The 24,230-nt window shown below is 35.3% G+C and overlaps 2 protein-coding genes across 2 annotated transcripts; both read right to left on the bottom strand.

Annotated features, from left to right (window-relative positions):
* Positions 1-3,515: 3,515 nt before the first annotated feature.
* LOC110932375 lies at positions 3,516-4,256 on the bottom strand. Its single transcript, XM_022175715.1, has one exon. It carries the CDS (start codon positions 4,254-4,256, stop codon positions 3,516-3,518), a length of 741 nt encoding a protein of 246 aa, XP_022031407.1.
* A 314-nt stretch (positions 4,257-4,570) lies between these two features.
* LOC110930325 (UDP-glycosyltransferase 76G1) lies at positions 4,571-6,844 on the bottom strand. Its single transcript, XM_022173620.2, has 2 exons — positions 6,198-6,844; positions 4,571-5,552 (listed from the first exon to the last, which is right to left on the bottom strand). The coding sequence occupies exons 1-2, from the start codon at positions 6,841-6,843 to the stop codon at positions 4,675-4,677; spliced, it is 1,524 nt and encodes a 507-aa protein (XP_022029312.1). The 5' UTR covers position 6,844; the 3' UTR covers positions 4,571-4,674.
* Between the last annotated feature and the right edge of the window lie 17,386 nt (positions 6,845-24,230).

Raw genomic sequence — 24,230 nt, 5'->3', positions numbered from 1 at the left:
TCTTCGCCACGGAGGCATCCCACGAAGGACTGGTCCTTCGTGGAGATGCTGCAAAAGAGCAAATGGACAGAACAGTTAAACAGTTTATGATGTATATGATGATGGATATTTGTGTTTATAAAATTCTATTTGTTGCATGTTAGTAATGTTGATTTGGAATGAAGAATCTGATTTGACTTGTGTGGGTAGCAAACTCACCTGTTAAGGGTTGTTATGAGACATGCACGTGAGACGAGGACTTATATGAGATATGGGTACTTGCTATGTGTTATACGGTGATCTTTGTGGTGAATGCAATATGTGAAAAATACGTGATTTAACTGATTATGAAACTGATTTTATGGGTAACTACAATGGTGTTACATGTGATTTGCTGAATACGTGATTTGGATATTCCTGAGAGGAATAAGTCTTTTGGGTAAAAACTGGAATGTTAGATAATACACTCATTTCCTATCAACTTAAGTCCCATCTTCTACCGAATAGTTACCTGAGAGGTAACGGGGTATTAGTTGATAGCGCTATTAGGCTTGGCAACCTCACACCGTACCTGAGAGGACAAGCGTGAACTAGTGATCTTAATCATGACCAATGCTTAGACAGGGGGCATTGGGGACAGGCAAAACAATCTGGAGCCATCTTGTACGGTACTCGAGTTATTATCAACATTACTTTCGGAATTGTTATTGAACTAGATTAAACACTTGGTAACCAAACGTTTTCATAAAACTGTGAACTCACCAGCGTTGTCTGATACACTTGTTTGCATGCTCGCAGGTTATAGATATGTGGAATGTGGAACTTGCTGTCTGGGAAGCTGTAGTGGTCATGGGTCGAGACACATGGAAACACGAGATGAGTCTGATAACTTTCATACGATTGGATTACGAAATACATAACTAATGAATTATGCTTCCGCTGAAAATGTTGAGTTATACTTTATGTAATGTAACACTTTATCTTAATGAATGAAAGTTTTTGTTTAAAATCTTGTATGAGTTCAATGTGATTGGTGGCTAGATCCTGGTACGTTACACGCCTCGCGGGGGTTTCCGCTTGGGGTATTTTTTTTTTGGGTGTGACAATATTCACTTCAAAAATGCGTTTCAACCTGCAAACACAAATTCATCATTCAACACCCAAATAATACTATAAGGGGCCGTTTGGTTCTCATGAATTCAATGGAATTTAGGGGAATTGGAATCTGAATTCCATCTCCTAAGATGTTTGGTTCACAGAATTTGATGGAATTGGAATCTCAATTCCAATCTTTATGTGTCTGTTTGACAATGGACTTGGAATTGGAATTAGGCATGAATTCCTTAAATTCCTTTAACTAAAGGAATTCAAAATCCTTCCTATATGTGAAGGAATTAAAGTAAATTCATTGGAATCTTCGACCGTTTCGTCCTGCACCGTTTCGTCCCATACTGGTTTCGATCCGAACCGTTTCGACCCGTACCATTTCGACGCGAACGGTTTTGACCCGTAACGTTTCGACGCGAACCGTTCCGACGTGTAGTGTTTCGAAACGTACCATTTCGACGCGAACAGTTTCGAATCAAACCGTTTCGACGCCGTACCGTTTCGAATCGATCCCTTTCGACGCAAACTGTTTCGACCCGAACCGTTTCGAATTGAACCATTTCGACGCGTACAATTTCGACGCGAACCGTTTCAAATTGAACCGTTTCGACCCGAACCGTTTTGAATCGAACCGTTTTTGACGCGAACCGTTTCATCCCGGACCGTTTCGACGTCTACCGTTTCGACCCGAATGGTTTCGAACCGTACCATTTCGACCCGTACCGTTTCGAATCGAACCTTTTCGAATCATACCGTTTCGACGCGAACCTTTTCGACGTGAACCGTTTCGACCCGTACCATTTCGAATCGATCCGTTTCGACGCGAACCATTTCGATCCGTACCATTTCGACCCGAACCGAAGGTTGTGGGTGCCGGGATGATGGATTCCAATTCATTTGACAATCAAACACAACACAAATGGAATTGAGATTCCGATTCCAACAATTTCCAATTCCAATTGGAATGTTTAAATTCCAAATCCAATTCTTCAAATTCTAATTCCTATACAAATTCCAATTCCAATTCCAAAATATTCCACGAACCAAACGCCCCCTAAGAAAACACAAATCATATGGTTTTGAAGAACCCAACTCACAGATTGAACTGTACCTTTAAGTTATAATAACGGAGGTAATATTAAGATCAAGATGAAACAACTTTAAATAAAATAAAACTGAAACAGAAAATTCAAGGATTTATCATAAATATTCATGGGAACTTGAATTGTGAGGACGACAGCCTCTATTGTGTGTTAATAAATTTGAAGGTGAAGTATGGGGATTAATGAAATGGTCTAAATTTGATGTGTGTTAATAAATTTGAAGGTGAAGTATGAGGATTAATGAGATGGTCTAAATTTGATAAAAGAAGTATTTTTCTTAGAACAACAGAAATGTGAAGGATGAGAGGGTGAGAGTGAAAAAACATATATTTTGGTAAATATTTTTGAAATCACCTATTTTGGAAAAAAAAAACTCATCTAATGATGGCAATAACTAAACAATAGTAATAATACTAATAATATATTAATTATCATAATAATAGTAGTAACAACTACATTAACGATAACAAAAACTATAATGATATTCAAAAAAGTAAAGATATTGTTATCTATAACGAATGGGAGTAATAATTTGGTAGTTGTCGTCACCCAATATATTTTTTTATAGAGTAATAATAGTAGTAACAACTACATTAACGATAACAAAAACTATAATGATATTAAAAAAAGTAAAGATATTGTTATCTATAACGAATGGGAGTAATAATTTGGTAGTTGTCGTTACCCAATATATTTTTTTATAGAGTAACCAATATAGTCAAAATTCTGTACTCTGTTTATAAAATAGCTGTAGTTTTTTACATACAATTATTGTTTTCACTTTATAGAGAGAAGGATGCTATTTCTTATCCTTAAAGCATTCACATCCAACCCTTTAAAATTATACATACATTCCACTAAAAAACAACTTATATATCAATATATTTCCACTAAAAACAAATACTTTTTCTCTCTCATTTTCAATTAAATAATATTTTTATACCTTTATCATTACATTTTTCTCTCTACTTCACTCACAACCACTTTCAATATATATTAAAAAATTCTAGTGGGTGAACAGTGTCCCCCCAAATATACAGATGAACAGTAACATTTTCTCTCTCCTCCACTCACAACCACTTTTTATCCTTTTTATATTTTAAAAACACCACACTGAGAATATGATGCCTTGGATGTGAATGCTCTTAGATACAATTATTGTTTTCACTTTACAGAAAGAAGGATGCTATTTCTTATCCATTATATTCGGGTCTACTTACTGATGAAAATAATGGTTTTGACATTTTTCCGTATGCCACTTTCCATTATGATTTCTATTCTCGTTGTTTTTTTTTTACGGCCAACAAAACTTTTATTCAAAAAACCCTAACAAGATGCTAGCACGCAAAGTCCGAGTACAACAATCGAAGTAAAAAACAACCCGACAAACCAGTAACCCGACAAAACGACAAAACCAACCCGAACACTATCCCATCTTATGTCAAATCTACCCCAAGAGTCCCACGTCATGTCCGACATCTTTCCCCGATTTGTAATCCACAGGTAACTCATAATCTTGATCTCCTCAAAAACATTCCGAACCACAACCGCCTTTTGATTATGAATGAGATCGTTTCTCGCTTTCCATAAGCTCCAAAAGGTTGTTAACACAACCCCATAAAACGCCTTCTTTGCTCGAACATTAGTTATTTCTATCTTGTAATAATTTAAAAGATCCAGCACATGGAAAGCAAAAAGATTTGGAACCCGACACCACGCAAAAACCACCTGCCAAACCTCCATAGAAACCGGGCAACCCGTGAACAAATGATCAACCGACTCCATGTTTGTATCACAAATGCGGCAGTAAGGTGTTTCGACATGAATATTCCTCCGAGATAATGCATCAGCAGTCGGAAGGCGATCTAGAAACGCACGCCAAGCCACTATTCCCACTTTCCTTGGGACCCAATTACACCACTCGTAAGACGCCTCCGGTATAACACAAGTTGCCTCAATGATAAGTTTCTTTACCGAGCTGACTTTAAAGCATCCAGAACCAATAAACTTAGCAGTCCACGAATCTGCACCATAAGTAGTGGAAACAGCTGAAAGAAGCAGAAGCATCTCAGCATACTCGACCTGCTCCACATCGCTAAAAACAGACCTCCTCCACTCCCACTTTAGCTGTGTACCCTGCAGCGAAGACTAGACCCTATCCGAAACCAAGCAATACTTGTTTTTCTCCAAATTAAACAAGAGAGGTTACATATTTTGCAGTGTATCATCGGCGGTATAAGACAATGTAGTTTAGGCAGATCTTGGCTAGAGCCGTCGTTTAGGCGGTGTGACATTGTGTCACTAAAAAAAAAGTCCCCGTTTAAGAAAAAATCATGAACATATGACGTGTGTGAGAACCATATGACGACTAGTTCACTTGGTTAACACCCAGATTATATTTATTTATTTATTCATTCAGGATCGAAAATTTATTTATATTTGATTTAGTTTCGGTCTTAAGTACAATGAAAATGACTTGTCGAAACTAAAACTTTGAAATGTAATCAACCAAATTTTTCAGGGACTGCTGTGAAGATCCACCTTCATCGAATGAGATGTTCACTTCCTCCTTCAATAACATAACCCTCTCGCGTATCTCTTCACCTTCTTTATCCAGCATTACTCTTTTCAGTGCTCTCTCAATTTCCTCCCTTTCAAGACCATCCTCCAACAAAACGCCAATCTTCCAAACATCATTTATGTATCTTGCAATTATTGGTTGGCCGACAAAACAAGGTGAACAAATCATAGGAACTCCTTCGCATACACTCTCCAATGTTGAGTTCCATCCACTATGAGTCCAAAAACACCCAGTCGCCTCATGTGTCAACACTTCTTTTTGAGGGCACCATTTCACTATGTGTCCCCTACCACCCACTTCTTCTAGAAACTTCTCAGGCAACGACTCAAGCCATTCTGAACCTTCAACCATCCGTGGTCGGACCACCCACAAGAAGGGTAAACCAATGTTTCTCAACGCATAAGCCACTTCTTGAAATTCTGACTTTGTTATGCTTGCAAGGGTTCCGAAACTTACGTATATCACAGACTTGGGTGCTTGAGCATCCAGCCATGAGAAAAAGGTTCGATCTTGTTCAAAAATGATGCCCGAGGTTGACGTTGGTAAATACTTTTGAAGTGGGCCTAGAGTGAACCTTGGAATAGGAAAATCGCGGCCAAGGGTTTCCAATATTGCCTCTTCGGGTTCTTTGAAGGAATTCCAAATGATTCCAGACGATGCCTTTACTTGTTTCATCACTTTGGTTAGATATTTCCCCATACTCTCTGGGGTCGTTGTTGTCTTTATGACATCTTTGACTTTCAAAAGCGGATATTCCGGCACCGGTGCTTCGTATTCTGAATCTGTTAACAATAGTGCGTGTGTGTATATATATATATATCTATAAGAAATTAGTAATTAGTTGATAATATTAGCCATTCCAGCTATAGCTGGGTGGTAGATGCTTTTGCCTCTTGGAGAAAAGACCAGGGTTTAAGAGCATGTTTGGCTAAGATTTTCCAACCAACTTATTGACTTAATTAAAAAGCCAATAAGAAGTTTTAGTGTTTGGCAAATGCAAAAGTCCTTTTCAAAATAACTTTTTGAGAAGGAGAAAAAATCATCAAAAAGTCATTTTTGAAAAGTTAGAATGTTGTGACTTTTTGAACTAACTTATTGACTTATTATCTTTTAGTCATTTTACATCAATAACCTAAGCCAAACACTTTTTAAAAAACAACTTATTGACTTATTGGCTTTTCCCACCCCATAAGCTAATCCAAACACTTTTTTTAAAAACTCATTTTCAAAAAGTCATAAGTTAATAAGTCCTTTTCCCAAAAGTCCTTTTTAATTTAAATAAACTTAGCCAAACATGCCCTAAATCCTGGTGTAATTTAGTATTTATTGTTGTGATTTAGAAGTAGAAATAATGTACCATTTGCTATTAAAAAAATTGATAATATTAAACCTTATCATGATTGGGAAGCTAGAAGAATAACGCATACCATTTTTTGTAAGGTTGAAGTAACCTTTTTCATAGAAAAAGGATAAATCCCGATAAACAAGAAGAGAAACAATGGTGCAAGCCCAAGACACCAAGCGAGGGACCTTCAGGGAGTCGGCGACCTCCTGCGCGAAGTAGTATTCGGCATCTGTTATTAAACATGCCACAGGTGGCTCATCGGGTTCAGCCAGCAACCCAGCCAGACAATCGGTAAATGAATCTGCACAATGTTCATTAAAGTACGAAATGGAAAAGGCAGGGTCTGATTTCTTCATGTTATTTCGGATCTCAGAAAACCCGCCATCAGCAATGGTTTTGAAGGTGAAGTGTGGATAGTTTGAATGACTGGGAGAGTTGTATTCTGTGTGTATGATAATTATTTTAAAACCTTGCGCACGGAGAATGTTTGCTAGCTGAAACATGGGACTGAGATGACCTTGAACAGGTAGGGGAAACAATATTACTCTCCCACGAGTTGCCGTCGACCGAGTTGACTGGAAAATAGTGCCTGTACCTTCATGATTCTTCATGATCGGAAAATTCAAGTTTTTTGGTGCTAATTGAAACAAAAAGTAAATAACATGTGCAATGAACAACTTCAAAGACTTTTCTAGGGTCGTATAATTGAAACAAAAAGTAAATAACATGTGCAATGAACAACTTCAAAGATTTTTCTAGGGTCGTATGTCTAAATGATTAGTATCAAAGACTGGTCGTATGTCTAAATGATTAGTATCAAAGACTTTTCTAGGGTCGTATGTTTAAATGATTAGTACAAATTATATTATATAGTTGGAGGATTAGTTATTGTTGTTATGTTATTGTTAGAGGGTTCGGGACGCTCAACTTTCCATCACTCACCATACCCAATCATGTTCCGTCACGTCATCGAAGTTGGTTCCATCACTAGTGATGTATTTTAATGGGGTACCCATCACTCACCACATTTTGTAATATTCAACGGTAACATCATCAATCAACGGTAACAATTTTCAATTTCAACACGTGGTGGCTACAACGAGTTATCAGGTTCAAGCGTGATTAGCTTGTATGGCGACGTTGTACCACAATAAACAACGCGTGGTCTTTGGGCCACCACGTAGCGCCCCGACCACCCTTGTATTAAATATGTAACATTATTTTGTATAGTTATATTATATTATCTTTGAAGATTTTTTGACAAGAGAATCATTTATTTTGTACAGTTATATTATATAATTGTTAAAATTTAAATTGAGTTAGGGCTAAAGGACATAACATGTAGTATTTGAAAAGATTAAGTACAAAACTAATCAATTTTAAAAACAAAGAGTACCGCCTGAAATTTGGTATAAAGATATAGGACAAAACTTGTAATTAACTCTTTTATTTAAATATTACAAGATCCCGACAAATAAAATATTTAATAAGTGTTAGGCTATGCGGTATGGTGATGGTCCTCCCTTGGAGGATGGTCCGCCACGTAGGATCCACGTAGGATGGGTGTGAGGATGTGACAAAGAGGATGGAGGTATGGAAATGGGGGGATGAACCTAAAATGTATATGTATATATTGTATGCATAGGTGTGTGAGAGAGGGTTGGGCTGGTTTTTTGTCTTCTTGTGGAGCGTCCACATCGTCCCATACTCGACGCCAACGAAGCCGCGGGGGGGGGGGGAGGTGTTTGAGCGGCACCGGACCGAGGACGGACGAGGACGACCCCCATACCGTGTAGTCTTAGTGTATTATATTAACTATTGATGATCACGTGTTTGTGTTTGTTTGTTTCAATTTGTATTCATCACTTTCGTTTTTGTTCGTGGCCTAAAATTAACAAAAAAACACAAACAAACACGAACAAGTTTATTTCCTTAATAAACGAACACGAACATAAAATCTCATTCGGTAAGTGTTCATGAACCGTTAGTGAACATATATATTCTTTCACAAACGAACACGAATAAGGTCTTGTTCGTGTTCGTTCGGTTCGTTTGCAGCCCTAATTACAGAATCAGGATCAAGATAAATTTATATTTTAATAATATAATATTTTTATTAAGATTTATAGCTATGATGTATTATAGGAGTTTCTATAATAGAAAAATGAAAGTATAATAACGTATACAAAAATTCATATAGCTAAAATATTTTTAATACGTAAGACAATTTAAAAATAAAATACAATTACAATTTATAAATTTCTAAACACCTTTTTGTACATGACATTTTTTATTGTAATTTTATCGTTTTAATAATTTGCTTAAACTCCTCTCCCTTTTTTACAATGTACTAGGGAGAAAGCCCGTGCGATACACGACATGCATAATAGCTATTGTTTGTTCGTGATAAGACGTTTGACAATGCTTGACAAACTAACCTGTGAGATGACTACTAACCCGAGCAGCGCGTTATTTAATTATATTAGTAAACAGAGTATTCCATGCGTAAGTATAACGATCCGACTTGAAACATCTATCGCCAGCTTGTCCTAAAAGTTTCTGTACAGGGGAAGATTATAATTTAACCTATGAACCGTTTACTCCGGGGGACCCGCTGGGTTCAGGTTGTTAAAAGTTTCTTTGTACCAAAGCATTACGTCGGAGTTGACAATTTACACCATTCTGCTCGTTCTCTGTTAATGTTAGTTCATCAATCGTTTTATTCTACACTCTTCACTAACCTAAATTTGAAAAATAGTTATCACTTTTCGTGTCAAACTTCCCCTTACAAATGTAGAAACTAATATAGTTAATGCTATAATTCTTCCATTTTCCAGTTCTTTTATATGGATAATCAAAGCTACTATAAAAGTTGTACTCTTTTTCTATCCCAAAACACATGTGCATGTTATTCAGATGTCTGAATAGAGATCCACACATACAAAAAGAAGGCTCGAACAACAGCTTTCGTATATGTTTTAAGTTCTTGCAAGAACGGCTTGTTTTACATGTCCGGACATGTGAAGGCCATCTTCGTGCATTGGCCTTGATCCTAACATGTGTCGCTAAAACATCAAAGCCGTTGTAAACAAACCAAACATCCAACAAACCGTGAGTACATCTATAAACAATAATAGTGAGTATATCTATATACAAATCAAACATCCAACAAACCGTTGGTGAACCTTTTGATAGAAAGTTCCTTTATTTTTATTTGTTAATACATATATAAAATAACTAATAGAGTAGGAGAACCGTTTAACTCGCTCTATCATAACACCTTCTTTAAGCTCTCAAACTCCTAAATAATCACACATTTAGATCGCTCTTATTGCATTACTAATGTAGAATGTTTGTTTTTTCCAATTGAAGAAGTTTGCTAGACAAACTATTAATCCCTTTAATAGTTAATCCACATCTCACAAGATTTTAGATTTATACACAAATTGTGTACCTTTCACGACACTGCTTACCAATACGACTGAGAAGAGACTGTGTTATGAGAGACCATTTTGTGGGCCCATCCATATGTTTTCACCAGCTCAAGGACTTTTTCATCCTCCTACAGCGAAAATAATAATAATAATAATAATAATAATAATAATAATAATAATAATAATAATAATAATAATAATAATAATAATAATAAAAAGAGACAATAAAAGCTGTTTTGATCAAACGTGTCAAAGAGTAGGAGGGGATGTGGTGAAAACCTCATGAGTCTATGGACCTTTAATAAGTTCTGAATTAAGAACCTTTTTCCAGCGATGCAGACATTGGACTTCAGATCTATCAGAAAAATACACAGCTGCAAACACCAACTTTTATAATTGATTTAAAAAAAACATTCATGTAAAGCCCATGAATTCCAATCCCATATAAAGCATAAGAAAACCAATAAGCTGGTGAGAGAAACAAAAAGAAATTACATTGTATAAATATGTAGATCACTGAGAATAATCACTCCATGAACATTAGTTATTGGAAATTTCAATAGCAGTAACTATATGAAACCAAACCATTGAAATCATATGAACATTGAAATTTAAAATCAAAATGACTCAATAAGACGGGCACTATTGCCTTTTTTGTTAGACTTGAACACGTACCACTTTAATAAGAATAAAAACACGTGATACCACTAACCCAAGAGGCCATCAGCTTTTTTTAGTTATCTAATATACTTTAATGATTGGCATTTGTTTACTTATTGATATACACGGCTCCTTATAACTTATCATTTCTCTCATTATATATGTGAGAATGACATGTGAGACAGAACCTTTTATTTATGTGCGGGTATAACTGAACCGAACTTAACTATGGATTGGGAGTGGCTGGGGGAGTTCTTGAAGGGAATAGTGAAGCCTGCGGCCGCCACCGCGGTGGTCAGGGCCGACTCAACCATTTTGGTGGCCTAAGGCGAAGTAAAAGCTTATGGCCTTTTTAGTCACGTCGTCTACAGGGTACGTTTAGCCAATCCCGAATAAAAAAAAATACTAAAAATGGAAAAAATTCGTACCAGCCATTCCTTGTGGCCTTGAAACCCGTTGGTTTTAAGGTTTTAACTAACTATACGATAATTTATCAAAACTACTGTCTGTAGAGTAATTAGGAAAACAAACCTTGATGAAAAACACCGGCTGTGCGCTGGGAATTGCGTGTGGTTTCCCAAATAGAGTTCAAAGCAGGTTCGGTTTGAACCAGATCAGGAACATTGTTAGGCACAAAACGTATTTGATGTTGCCCATCTGCAAATACAAAAGCATAATAAGTTATAAAAGAACTGAGAATAAGTTATGATAAGAAATTGGCTCCTGAATAATTTGAATACCATAAAATGATGAAGATTGACTTCTTGAGTTAAAGTGGATAGTTTCTTTTTCTTTTTGTGGCTTTCGGCGACGGGCATTGTGGTCAGAAAGCCTCTGGCGACAGCTCCACTTCTTCCCATCAAATTCTGACAGCCCATGAAATCTTTAACAGTCATTGGAAAGCACAATTGTGTTGTTTTAGAACTGGTTGAAACGGGCCGGGTCAGGTTGACCGGCAAACATTTGTACCCATCGTAACAAATATGAATACATTAATAAGCTACCTTTTACAAATAAACAATGTAGGACTGTAAACACTTTTAAATTACACTTTAGCTAACTTTTAATAACGAATTCGCTTTTATCTTAAATTATTTGATTTGACCCGTTACATATGAATACAAAAACATAGTTGTTAGTGGGGGTTTTCAGTAAAATGTAGCCTCTGTTACCAGCATGAGTCAGCGTACGGTTCGACCATAACACATGGATGCAATATAAAGGTTCTTTGACCATTTTTCATGCAGAATGAACATACAAACAAAATTCTTCATAAAAAAGTAAAAAAAATCCTAGCAATTACGGGTTTTACTATTACGGTTCTACCTTCACGTGGGTACTCGGGAAGGCGGATGTTCTCAAGGTGTGTCTCGTCCATTATTTTACGCCTCGGGATACTCAAAATGAACGCTTGCAACTAAAAAAAAGGTAGGTTAAATAGGAAACGGGTCAAAAGTTTCCCAACGTGCACCTTCAATTATTTAATTTAAAAATTAGATGATTATAGAAGTTAAATACTTTTTGTAATTGTATTTTACGCTAATCATCTACATAAAAGATTAAAATGTTGGGATAAGAAAGTGTTTCGGGTCAACCATTCCCGTCTCAATCCACACCATAAATTACCCGTTTGACCCATTACCCAACCTATTTATGTGAAAAGAAATTGATACTGATCATGGTTTACATATCACTTCCCTGTTTTAATCAGAACAGCAAGAACCAGAACTTGAACATCTATCTTGAACAAACAAAGGTTCAGGTTTCCTCGATTGTGGAGCGGAGCCGACCGGAAGAACGATTTAAGTTTTTTTACGATCTAATGAAACAAAACAAACATACAGATGATGATGATGATGAAAAGATTCTAAAATAAAATCGAACATGTATGAAATCACAATAAAAGAACCTAAATTACATAAAAAAATTACAGGGATGAATGGTAGAACAGAGCAACAAATGTGGAACCTGATAGGCTTCAATTGCCCTAGGCTGGGTATAGTTGCTTGAGTGTTATCTTCGTGTATCTACCGTCACCCCATTCTCCAACGGCATCTACTGCACTTGCCATCACAATTTGATATCGATTCCAAGCCCTATCAAAATCTGCATCATGATTGAGGTAGTTGTGTTGAAAAAGTTATTAGTGCGTATCTAAAGAAATCGAAATGAAACGAAGATAATCACTGATCAAAATTTTATTTCGGTTTACTCACCTTTTGTGAGATGGTCTCAAATATCAACAAAACTGAAATACTGGTTAGTGAATTCAAAAGTTTAACTACAGGATAATCGAACAAATGAAGAGTAAAAGTACCTGGCGTCACTGAAGTAGTGGCTAGGGTTCGAAACCTTGAATTAGAGGAATATGAAGATGGCAATTCATTTACCTGCATCACAGGGACATTGAATCAATTTAGGGCTATTAGAGTAGATGAATCGGATGAAATTAAATCTGTGATACGTTTTGACTTGATTGAAGACGAAGATGAAAGGCTTTCGAAAATTAATGCAGGAGGAGGGTTTGTCAATTTTACCCTCAAATTCAGTTACTTTAAATGCCTAAATTAATGAATTTCTTTATAAATTTTATTCATTTTAATATTAATGCAGAAATACAATTTTGCCATTTTTACTACCTACCTAATTAAGTGTTGTACCATAAGCATTATAACTTACTTGAAAGACACAAATGTATTTAAGAGTCTCATAATGAAGGTTGTAAAAAAGTTGATATAACTAAATTTTTAAGTATATATAGAATATAGATATAGATAGATATAGATTATTAAGTAAATTAAATGCAATTAATAGGATTTTTCTAGGTTGGTGCATTTAAAACAACCATAAATTTTGGTTTTAAAATAGAACATATAACTTTTTTTTAATGGCCAACAAACTCAATCCCGAGTACTCTCGGGGCACCCACTGGACAAACGGAGTACTCCGAGAGTAACCCGAGTCCACCACCAATTCCGGGGAAAACCCGGTAACCCACCCGCCCGTAGGCACGACGGTGAAATTACCGGTAAAACCCGTTTGGCTCAAGGATCCAACCCAGGTTTCCCTAGGTCTCCTATCATTGCCCACCAATGCCTCACTCTGCACCAAGTGGGAGTCGAACCTACATCTCTCAAGAGAAATACAAGCCCTCCACCACTTGATCTAGAGATCATTGGCAAATAGAACATATAACTAAACTTATATTTTTAAGTATATATAGATATAGATAGATATAGATTATTAAGTAAATTAAATGCAATTAATAGGATTTTTATAGGTTGGTGCATTTAAAACAATCATAAATTTTGGTTTTAAAATAGAACATATAACTAAACTTTAGAATATATATAGATGTATGCACACACCCACCCGATTTAGATTATTAAAAAATTAATGTTTCGCTCTATCCTTGAAACAACTATTCCAATTCCAAGTAGATTTTTTCCCTTAATCAAGTAACTCACCGTTTACATAATAAAAAATATATAATTTATAAGTTTGTAAATTATAGAGTTTAAGTACTTGTGTGCTACATGATTTACATAATGTAAAATATATAATTTAGATGAATGAAATGTTGTATTAAATCTGCAAAAATTTAAATTACAATTAATTCACTAACAAATTTGCAAAATCATAAGTCTCTAAAGATTTCCTTTACACCACATTTGTCGTCTTATGTATTCTAAAAAATTTCCTTTACACTACTCACTACATTTGTCGTCTTATTTATAAGCTTTACATCTTTCTTTAGTGTTACCATTTTGCCCCCATCTCTCCTTTTTAATTTACTTTTTATAGCGTAACATACAATTGTCCATGAGTAAAAATTTGTTCTTTCAAGTACAAACCAACTCTTACTTATGATTATATTTGGCTTTTTTTAATAAAATAAAAAATCAACTGTCGCTGGTGAGTACCAAGAAAACAATCATAATTTATAATTGAGTAAATTACAAGTTTTGTCCTTTATGTTTGTCCCAAATTTCAGGCGTTGTCCTTTACCTTTAAAATTGATGAGTTTTGTCCTTAATGTTTCAAAATCCTGCACGTTATGTCCTTTAGGGCAAACCTAGTTAATTTTTTTTGTTAAAACTGGTCATGTGCAAGGCATGTAAGGGTACATTTGTCATTTCACCTTTTCAGGGGGTATTTTGTATTAAACTTAAAAATAAAAAATATCTATCAAAAACACACTCAACCCTTTTCTTTCTCTCTAAAACAAAATCACCAGCCATAAAAACACAAACATCATATTACAAAGAATTAACATAAAAACACAAATCTAACCACTGATCCAATACCATAAAGAACACAAACACAAAACTACCTGCTGTTTAATTGTGGCTTCAGCAGCTTCAACTGCTTTCATGACCTGAAACAATCCATCACCCTTATTCATGCCATTAACAGTACTTAAAGTATTACTATAGCCATTAACACTGTCGCCAATGCTCAAATTAGACAACTGGTGGTTCAAATTGCTTGCGTCATGAAACCTAGTGCCGTTGTCCATCTTCAACTTCATAATTGTAACTGATCTGCTGTGAAATAGCGATTAGTGGTGGAATTGACGACGGATTGGATCGAAATATGGGGGGAAAATGATCCGGATACCATTAATGTTGGTAATATGTGCAGACGGTGTTGGAAATTGGAAGCTGGATGAAGAACATAGAATCCGGATGAGAAATTGGGGGTTTCTGAAAACTGAACCTGTGAGGTGTGTTTGGAGTAGTAGGTTAAGACCGGTGTGTGTGTGCGTGGCCAAGGTGTTTAGAGGGCTTGATTCGGTGGAGTCTGGTGGGATGGTGGCGGCGGCGGCGGTAGAGGTTATGGGGTGGTGGTGGTTGTAGAGGTCTGGTGTGCAGTGAGGAGTTTTAGAGAGAGGTAAGTTAAGAGAGAGAGAGAGAGAGATGAGTTTAGAGAGAGAATGGAGAGATCAGTTTTTTATATTTTTTATTTATATGTTTTTTTACAAAATAGTCCTTGAATATTAATTATTTACACACTAGTCCCAAGAAAGATAAAATGACAAGAATACCCTCATCTGCAAGGCACATGGCCAGATTTAACAAAAAAAAAAAATAATAAACTGGGTTAGGCTCAAAGGACATACCGTGCAAGATTTTGAAACATTAAGGACAAAACTCATCAATTTTAAAGGTAAAGGACAGCGCCTGAAATTTGGGAAAAACATAAAGGACAAAACTTGTAATTTACTCTTTATAATTTTTAATTTATCATGTAATATAATAAGGTTGATTCTAAACACAAATCCCTATAATCTTATTTTCATATCTCTAGTGTATACGGGCCGTATAAGGTTATACGGCCCGTATAGAATGATTTTGCACAGAAATAAATGCACTGGATCTTTTTTTTTGTTTTACATGTATACGGGCAGTATAACATTATGCGAGCCGTATACAATTGTATATGAGCAGTATAATGTTATACGACCAAATATGTTTATTTTTGTGAGGTTTGATCAGATTTTTGGGTTTTAAGATCAGTATACGTGCCGTATAATGCTATACGACCCCTTTATAAGTTTTTTTTTGTGTAAAACCGAACAATCGTTTAATAAATTTTAGTAATTCTTTAGATTGCGTTTTTAGTATCTGGAGTTTATTGGGTTGTTTGTAGCCAGGGTTCAGAATGATTGAATATGGTGATATTAGAACACTGTACACTGTATGTCAACACAATGGCTTTGTGATGGTTTCTTACAAATTGGGAACCACATATTCGTGTGTTATAGTTTGGAAAGATGACTTAATAGAGATCATAGCCAACCTAAATCCACGAATTCCTGCGTCTTGTGATCTTCTTACATCTCAGCATATGCCATCCACCTTCTTCTACTTAGTCGGATCCACCATAAATTCAATGGATTTGTGTCTAATGCAAGGATCTTCGAATGCAGTATGTGCGTTAAATTTCATTAAATGATATTGTTATTTTGCCAAAGCGGGGCAATTTAGGGGTTTTTTATTTTTTTTAATTCAAGGATGTTCTGATATCGAGTTATACGTTCCTTGTAAAACTTTTCCCAGCTCGCTACCGATGTATGTCGTGTGGGTTGTCGTCAGAACCCTGCTGATGTTCGTTTGTTGACTACCGGATGGAGTACTTTTGTGGTCTAATCATATCAACTATTCACTACATGGAGCAGATAACGATGAACTTTACGTTGGAATTAGACGTGCTAAAAGAACGGAAATCAGTGGGAACAAGTTATTAACTATGGATTCATCGCGTATAAGGAGATTCTTCGAGAACTAGAAAAGCAGAAAATACAGAACGAGTTCTTCGAGACCTAGAAAAAGAGAAAATATGGAACGAGATTCTTCCAGAACTAGAAAAAGAGAAAATATGGAACGAGATTCTTCCAGAACTAGAAAAGGAGAAAATTACAGAATGACATTCTCCGAGAACTAGCAAAAGGAGAAAATACGGAACGAGCTTCTTCGAGAACTAGAAAAAGGAGAAAATACAGAATGAGATTCTTCGAGAACTAGCAAAAGGAGAAAATACGGAACCAGATTCTTCCAATCCATCCACACACACACCATTTCACCCACACTCTTCACCATCTTCCACTAAACCCTTGAATCCCAACGCTTCTCCTTACATTACTCATCATTTCGTGAATTCGAGTTCATTAAGAAGTAATGACAGTTGACTAATTGCAAGACTGTTTGTCGGGCTTCGAATGCTCATACAGGGTGATAAACAACGCTGATCTGGAATTGGAGAACCGTTTTGTATTTGCTTACTGATTATCTTAGGCTAAATTTGTGTATTTGCTTACTGATTATCTAAGGCTAAATTTGTGTATTTGCTTACTGATTGTTGAAAAGATTTGATTAAATCGAAGAAAAGAGTAAAAAAGATGAAATGAGACGTGTTATGTTGGAAACTGAGGTTGAAAATTTGAAGTGTGGGAGTGAAGTGGAGTACTGAACACCATTTAAATGTACTTTCATGTTCGTATAAAAACACTAATATTATTTGCAATATCAGATAGTGTTATTACAAGCAACTATGTAAATATCCCCCCTACACAATCATATTTGCAAATAAAACATTTAACATCTCATTAGCGCAAATGCAATACTTACAAAATTTGATAGGCACTAGTTGTCAATACAAAAACTTAACAAGATAAGCAACTAAAAAAGTGGTGAACGGTGAGGAACATATTTAAATGTGGAATTGACGAAAACGCAGTAACGTTGAGGATTTAGAACTATGAACTTTATTTGAGTTAGTTAATATTACACCAATATGGTGATATTTGAACACTGTACCGTGGAATGCATCCTTAAACTTGATAGCAGCTTTTGCATTTGTAACTTTGAATCTCTTCCCTCCAAAACCACCACCAATATGGGTGATGATGAAGGTTCGTTTGGGGAGAATGTTCTGGAAATTGAAGGAAAAGGACTTTGCTATGGTTTGGTAGGTTTTTATTACAAGGGTTAAAAAGCATATACACTCACCTCCCTTTGATCATCATAACCAATAACCTTCACCTTTTCCACGTCACTGCACTCCATCCCACACTCTCCCGTGGTTTCTGTACCCATCTTCTTGCGACATGGCGTCTAAATCCTTGAATCCCAACGCTTCTCCTTACATTACTCATCATTTCCTGAAGTCAATTTCATTAAGAAGTAATGACTGCTGACTAATTGCAAGACTGTATACGGCCCGTATAAAGTTATACAGGTTGTATACAACCTTTATCATTTTTTATTCAATTGTATACTCAACATACGAGCACTGTTTTATGTCTTGTATACGGGCCGTATAACGCTATACGACCCGTATACAATTAACCAACTTTTTTTAAATTAGTATATGTGGAATTGACGAAAACGTAGTAATGTTGAGGATTTAGAACTACGAACTTTGTTTAAGTTAGTTAATATTACACCAATATGGTGATATTAGAACACTGTATACTGAATGTGTAACACCTCGAAAATTCATGTCCAATAATATATCGACACATGTCATGGACTTTAAACGTGTAAATAATTAACTTTGAGGGACTAAAGTTGACAAACGAAGAATCTATGTGCATAAAAGGATTCAAAATGTCAACAATGGATAAATATACCTTTCAATAACCCTACACGATGTTTATACCCTTAAACGAATGAATTATGGATCATACGAAGCCGATTGTGGAAGAAAGTGAGAGATTACAAACTACAGGGGTTAAATGTGTCAACATGTTTAATTTATACCTCTGAGTGACCTTTTACCAAACCCGAAGCTTTGTAACGATTAATTATGCTCACTAGAATAAGTGATAAAAATTTCACAAGGTTTCGATAACGTATGAGAAAGTTATGATAACATTCGTATATGAGGGGTTAAAAGCGTCAAGGTTGAAATTTAAGACTTTTCGGTGATCATATGAATAACCGGGGACTTAACAAAGTTGGTTTATAACTTGGGGTCCTTAAAAGTTAAGTTTGGGGGTTAAAAGTGCAATAAATCAAGTTAAAATCAAGTTTGGAAGGACCAGGGACCTAAATTGCAATTCTGTCAAACTTGGTAACCTGATGGGGGAGCCATACCGGCCGCGTAAGTCCCTATGGACTCTTACGCGGGCCGCCTGAGGACTAATAGCGACCAAAATAAGCACAGTTGCCTGTTCAGCAGGTTTAACCGACTTTAAAGTCTGGTTTTTTATTCTAGGGGCTTGTTTGATGGTTTATATTGGCCTAGGGACACTTGGAATCATCTGAATCACCTCCTAGGTACATTTGGAATGATCTTAAAGCTCTAGAAATCCTATATAAAGGCCATGAGTTCATTTGTTCAAGTGCTCATTCACTTGCAACAACTCAAGCACTCATTTCTGGAGGTAGCTGGCCTTAGGAGAAGATTGAGAAGTGTAGAAAAGATAGCAAGGACCTTAAGTAAGAGCTTTAATCCTTGTTTAGTCATTTTAATTAGATTATAGGCCAAAAAGTCAAACCGTCGTAATTAAGGTTTGATTTAGTGATTAATCACTAATGGTATAGTCAATTCTCAAATTGAAAGTACCTATAAGTTGGTAATTATGTGGGTAATAAACCCTTAAAAGGGTACTCTCTAATTCCCATTCTAACTAGGTCAATTGTCGGGTCAAAGCTAATTATAAAAAGTCAACAGAAAGCTAATTTTCAAATAAACACATAATTAGCAATTAGAAGCCATACAACCTGCTTTATCATTCATATAACTTGGTAATTAATGTAAGAACATGTCTAAGCATGTTCAACCCGACAATTTTCAGTTTAAGCTCGGTTCGGAACCGAAAGTCGCATAAGTGGACTTTTACTTTGACTTTCAGTTCTGACCCATTAGAGCATAGTTTAGAAATGCCTTAGAGCTTTATTAGGACCAGGTTACATGTTAGTATAACCCTCTGTGATTATACAACTTGGTTCATTAGTTATCCGATTCATTTGCATGTTTCCGTTATATGCTAAATTGTTGACCATTATGCCCTTTTGACCTTAAAAAGATATTTTTGAAAATGTGAAAGGATAGAGACCTTTATTACTAAAATATAAACATGTCCCTAAATTTTCACATCAGTTTGAGGTCTAGATTAGGAGTTATGCTCAATAGCGTAATTAGAAAGCTTTTTATTAATTAAACGGCGTAATTAGCATATAGCCTATTTAAACCCAAATTTGTATATCAAACTTTTTACCTACTGATATAAAATAATATTTTGGGATTTTTGAAGATTTTTATTTATTTTTAGGCTGAGCATAACATAGGGTTATAGCTTTAATTCGGTAATTGTCGATTTTACCCTTTTTGCCTATAAAATACAAAACATTTTGATATCAAACCTTTTGCTACTGATTTTATATAATAAATAAAGTATTTTAAGCTTTCTGGAATAATAAAAATATCAGTTTTTCTTATAAAACCCGGAAATCGCTTAAAATCGCCTTTTTAAGCGTTTTTAACGCATAGTATAAGTTAAAACTATTTTTAACATATAAGGTTTGATGCCTTCTGATATTTTTAGTAAATTTTTATACTTTAATAGTAAACAAAAGTTTTGAACTCAGAATGTTAATATTTACCTTTTAGGCTTATGTGAAATTACCAAAATGTCCCTACGGTGCATAGTTTGGTTATAAAAGATAAATTTCACATATATGTAATACCTTACTATTATGATTTATAAAAATGAATATTTTTATTGATTATATCAGACCTGAAATTCAGTTTTATAATTAATCTCTTTTATGAGCTTTAAAATGACCAAAATACCCCTACGAGGCATAGTTTGAGTTTAAATTCATTTTGGACATAATGGAAGGTATCCTACTGATATCACAACATATTTAAGGCATATTAACTTAGAAACCTGTTCATGATTCATTTGGTTATCCGTTACGCACTTTTCGCGTTCGGATCGGCTTATGTAACTAGTTTGCATAAATTAGGCGAAACGGGTCAAACCTTATCATTTTTATCTCAAAATCCAGAATGTGTTTAGTTTACCCATATTAAACAAGTATACAAGCTTGTCGGGTCTAAACCACATTCTAATTCGGTCTTCGCTTAATCATGCGTTTTGAACCGTATCTTTCTTTAAAACTAACCGGTCTAAGTTTAGGCTTAATTAAAGACCCGTTAGGAATCTAATAGGTTATTAAAAACCTTCGTTCCAGATTAGGAGCCCGGTAAAAGCTACTTGCACTTGCTGTTTGTGATTATTACTTGCTCACGTAAATACTCTTAACTTATTTTCCCTTATACGGGCTTGGGGTACGGTATATAAAATACCGCTTGGTCAGGCATTGAATTGTTAATCATGATAAGGTTAATTCATTGAGATGACCCGTTTAAATTGTTTTGTTTGCTTAAAGCCTTTGGGGGGTTAATGACCATGTCCCGGATATCCTTGGCATCATTCATTGAAATGGCCACGACCTAAGCACCGGGTGTAGGCATACACCCGCCAGTGCATTTAAATATAATAAGGTATAACCGTCGGTTTGAGAATAACTCACCGCGGGATTATATCATGTGGTGTGTCTATTAATCTTTAACCCGGTATTCAGCCCGGGCTACTGAACGTATAACAAACATGTAATTCTTTTACAAGTTTATATATAAATAATTATCCCAAGTTATAAAAGAACTTTTGTGCCTTGTGCATTCAAATCAATTTTCTTAAACTCTTTTCAAAATGAGTCGGTTAATTGTATTTACCAGTGTAAACTGACGTATTTTCCAAAAAGGCTCAGTGCAGGTACTACTCGTTATAGGCTGGCTACTCCTGGCATCATTAATCAAGTCTTGCAAGCTTTAGATGTTAAAGTCTGTTGAACAATTTTCCTTTTTATTTTGATCCGCCTGTGGATCCATTACAGTCCGTTGTGATACTTTGATATTACTATTTATTCGGTTTGTAATGTGATTCATATCTTTTGCTTCCGCTGTGCATTTAAAATTTTGTTGTTTGATTATGATGATATCAACTACGTCACGATACTCCCCACCGGGCCCACCGGTAATTCGTGGAAATATCGGGGTGTGACAGAATGTAAACACGCTCGTCTTCTATTTATCAATGATGTTCTAATAGCGAAAACTGTCGGAGAAGGCCCTTCGTTTACCGTGGAATGCATCCTTAAACTTGATTGCAGCTTTTGCATTTGTAAACTTGATAGCGGCTTCTTGCTTTAACGATGTTCTGATATCGAGTTATACGTTCCTTCTAAAACTTTTTCTGGGTCTGTTAAGAATTTGGGTGATGATGAAGGTTCGTTTGGGGACAATGTTCTGAAAATTGAAGGATAAGGACTTTGTTATGGTTTGGGGAGAATGTTCTATAAATTGAAGTAAAGGGCCTGTGTTTTTGTATTTATATAATATCCATTATCCCCTTGGTGGTTTCTGTACCCATCCTCGCGCGACATGGTGTCTAAACCCTTAAATCCCAACGCTTCTCCTTACATTACTCATCATTTCCTGAATTCAAGTTCATTGAGAAGTAATGACTGTTGACTAATTGCCGCCTTAGTAGTTGTTACCATATCCATTATCCCTTGGTAGTTGTTACAATATCCATTATCCCCTTAGTAGTTGTTACCATATTCACTATCCCCTTGTTAGTTGTTACCATGTCCATTATCCCATTGGTAGTTGTTACCATATCCATTATCCCCTTGGTAGTTGTTACCATATCCATTACCCTTGGTAGTTGTTACCATTATTTCATTATGTTGAGCTTAATCTTATTTCGTCTTCAAGAACTAGCAGTAGGAGAGAATACGGAACGAGATTCTTAAAAAACTATATCTGTCGATTATCCCTTAGATTTCATTAGGGTATAGTTAGAATTCCCCTAATATCAGGCCCATTGTTTACCGTGGAATGCATCCATAAACTTGATAGCAGCAATATGGTGATATTAGAACACACTGCATGTAAACACATGGGCTTTGTGATGATATGCTACAAATTGGGAACTACATATTTGTGTTTTGCACTTTGGAAAGATGACCGAATAGAGAGAGATCTAAATAACCGATACAACCCATTTGTAACCCAACTAAAATCTCCTTGAGTCTAGATTCTTGCTTAAACGATGTTCTGATCTCGAGAATGTTCGTTTGGGGAAAATGTTCTGGAAATTGAAGGAAAAGAAAGATTGAAACTATACAATAATAATGATTCAACTGCTACTATTGATGAAATGGGATTTGTTTCAAAGTAAAAAAGAAAACAATTGGTCGTTTTTCTGAGTTTTCTTTCTCTTTGATAAAATGAGAATTATTTCAATGTAAAAAGAAAACTGAAACCTGTTTTCCTTGATAGTTAAAAGTCTTCCATGCTTGCTTTATGTTTCTGAAATGGTCGTTTGGCTGAGTTTTCTTTCTCTTTAATGAAATGGGATTTGTTTCAAAGTAAAAAGAAAACTGAAAACCGTTTTCCTTGATAGTTAAAAGTGTTCCATTCTTGCTTTATGTTTATCAACTGGTCATTTGTCTGAGTTTTCTTTCTCTTTAATGAAATAGGATTTGTTTCAAAGTAAAAAGAAAACTGAAACCCGTTTTCCTTAATAGTTAAAAGTCTTCCAAGCTTGCTTTATGTTTATCAACTGGTCGTTTGTCTAAGTTTTCTTTCTCTTTAATGAAATAGGATTTATTTCAAAGTAAAAAGAAAACTGAAACTCGTTTTCCTTGATAGTAGAAACCATTCGATTTGATGGTTCTGAGCATTATATAGACTGCTAGATCGAAACCCTGATATGTGAATATTAATTAAAAAAATGAAATCCTATCTATACGGGTCGTATACCATTATACGACCCTTATAAAACTATCGTATACGTTATATACGACCAATGTTTGTTTTAACATGGTGTATACGGGCCGTATAAGATTATACGGCCCGTATAGAATAAGATAAACTGACAAAGGCTACGCACACAGCCTTTGTCAGTTCATTTTATTCTATACGGACCAAATAACCTTATACGACCCATATACACCATGTTAAAACAAGATTTTACCATGTATTATCATTAACACCCTATAGTAAACGAACTTGTATTTGACTAATTATGTTTTTTTTCTCAATTAAACGACATGTGTTCATCAACATTAAGGATGGTATTATATTATCATCTTTACTAATTAAATATGTAACATTATTATTTTGTATAGTTATATTATATTAACTTTGAAGATTTTCTCACAAGAGAATCATTTATTTCAAGTCACCTAGATAAGAATGCATTATTTTTCTTTGATCAAGATTAATTATTTTTAATAATAAAATATTTTTATTTTGATTTATAGCTATAATGTATTACATGAGGTTCTATAATAAAAAAATAAAAGTATAATCACTACAAGAAAACTGGGTTTTTAGTACACGCAAAAGCGTCCTAAAATGCTATTTTATAGGACCTTTCATTTAACAGGACCAACGGTAAAAGCGTTTCATGTAAAGGGGTCGTAATAAGTCTCGGA

This window comes from Helianthus annuus, chromosome 3 (assembly GCF_002127325.2).
Source record: "Helianthus annuus cultivar XRQ/B chromosome 3, HanXRQr2.0-SUNRISE, whole genome shotgun sequence".
Lineage (NCBI taxonomy): Eukaryota > Viridiplantae > Streptophyta > Magnoliopsida > Asterales > Asteraceae > Helianthus > Helianthus annuus.
Note: the sequence above shows the minus strand (reverse complement) of the source record. Positions and strands in the feature narration are given on the sequence as shown.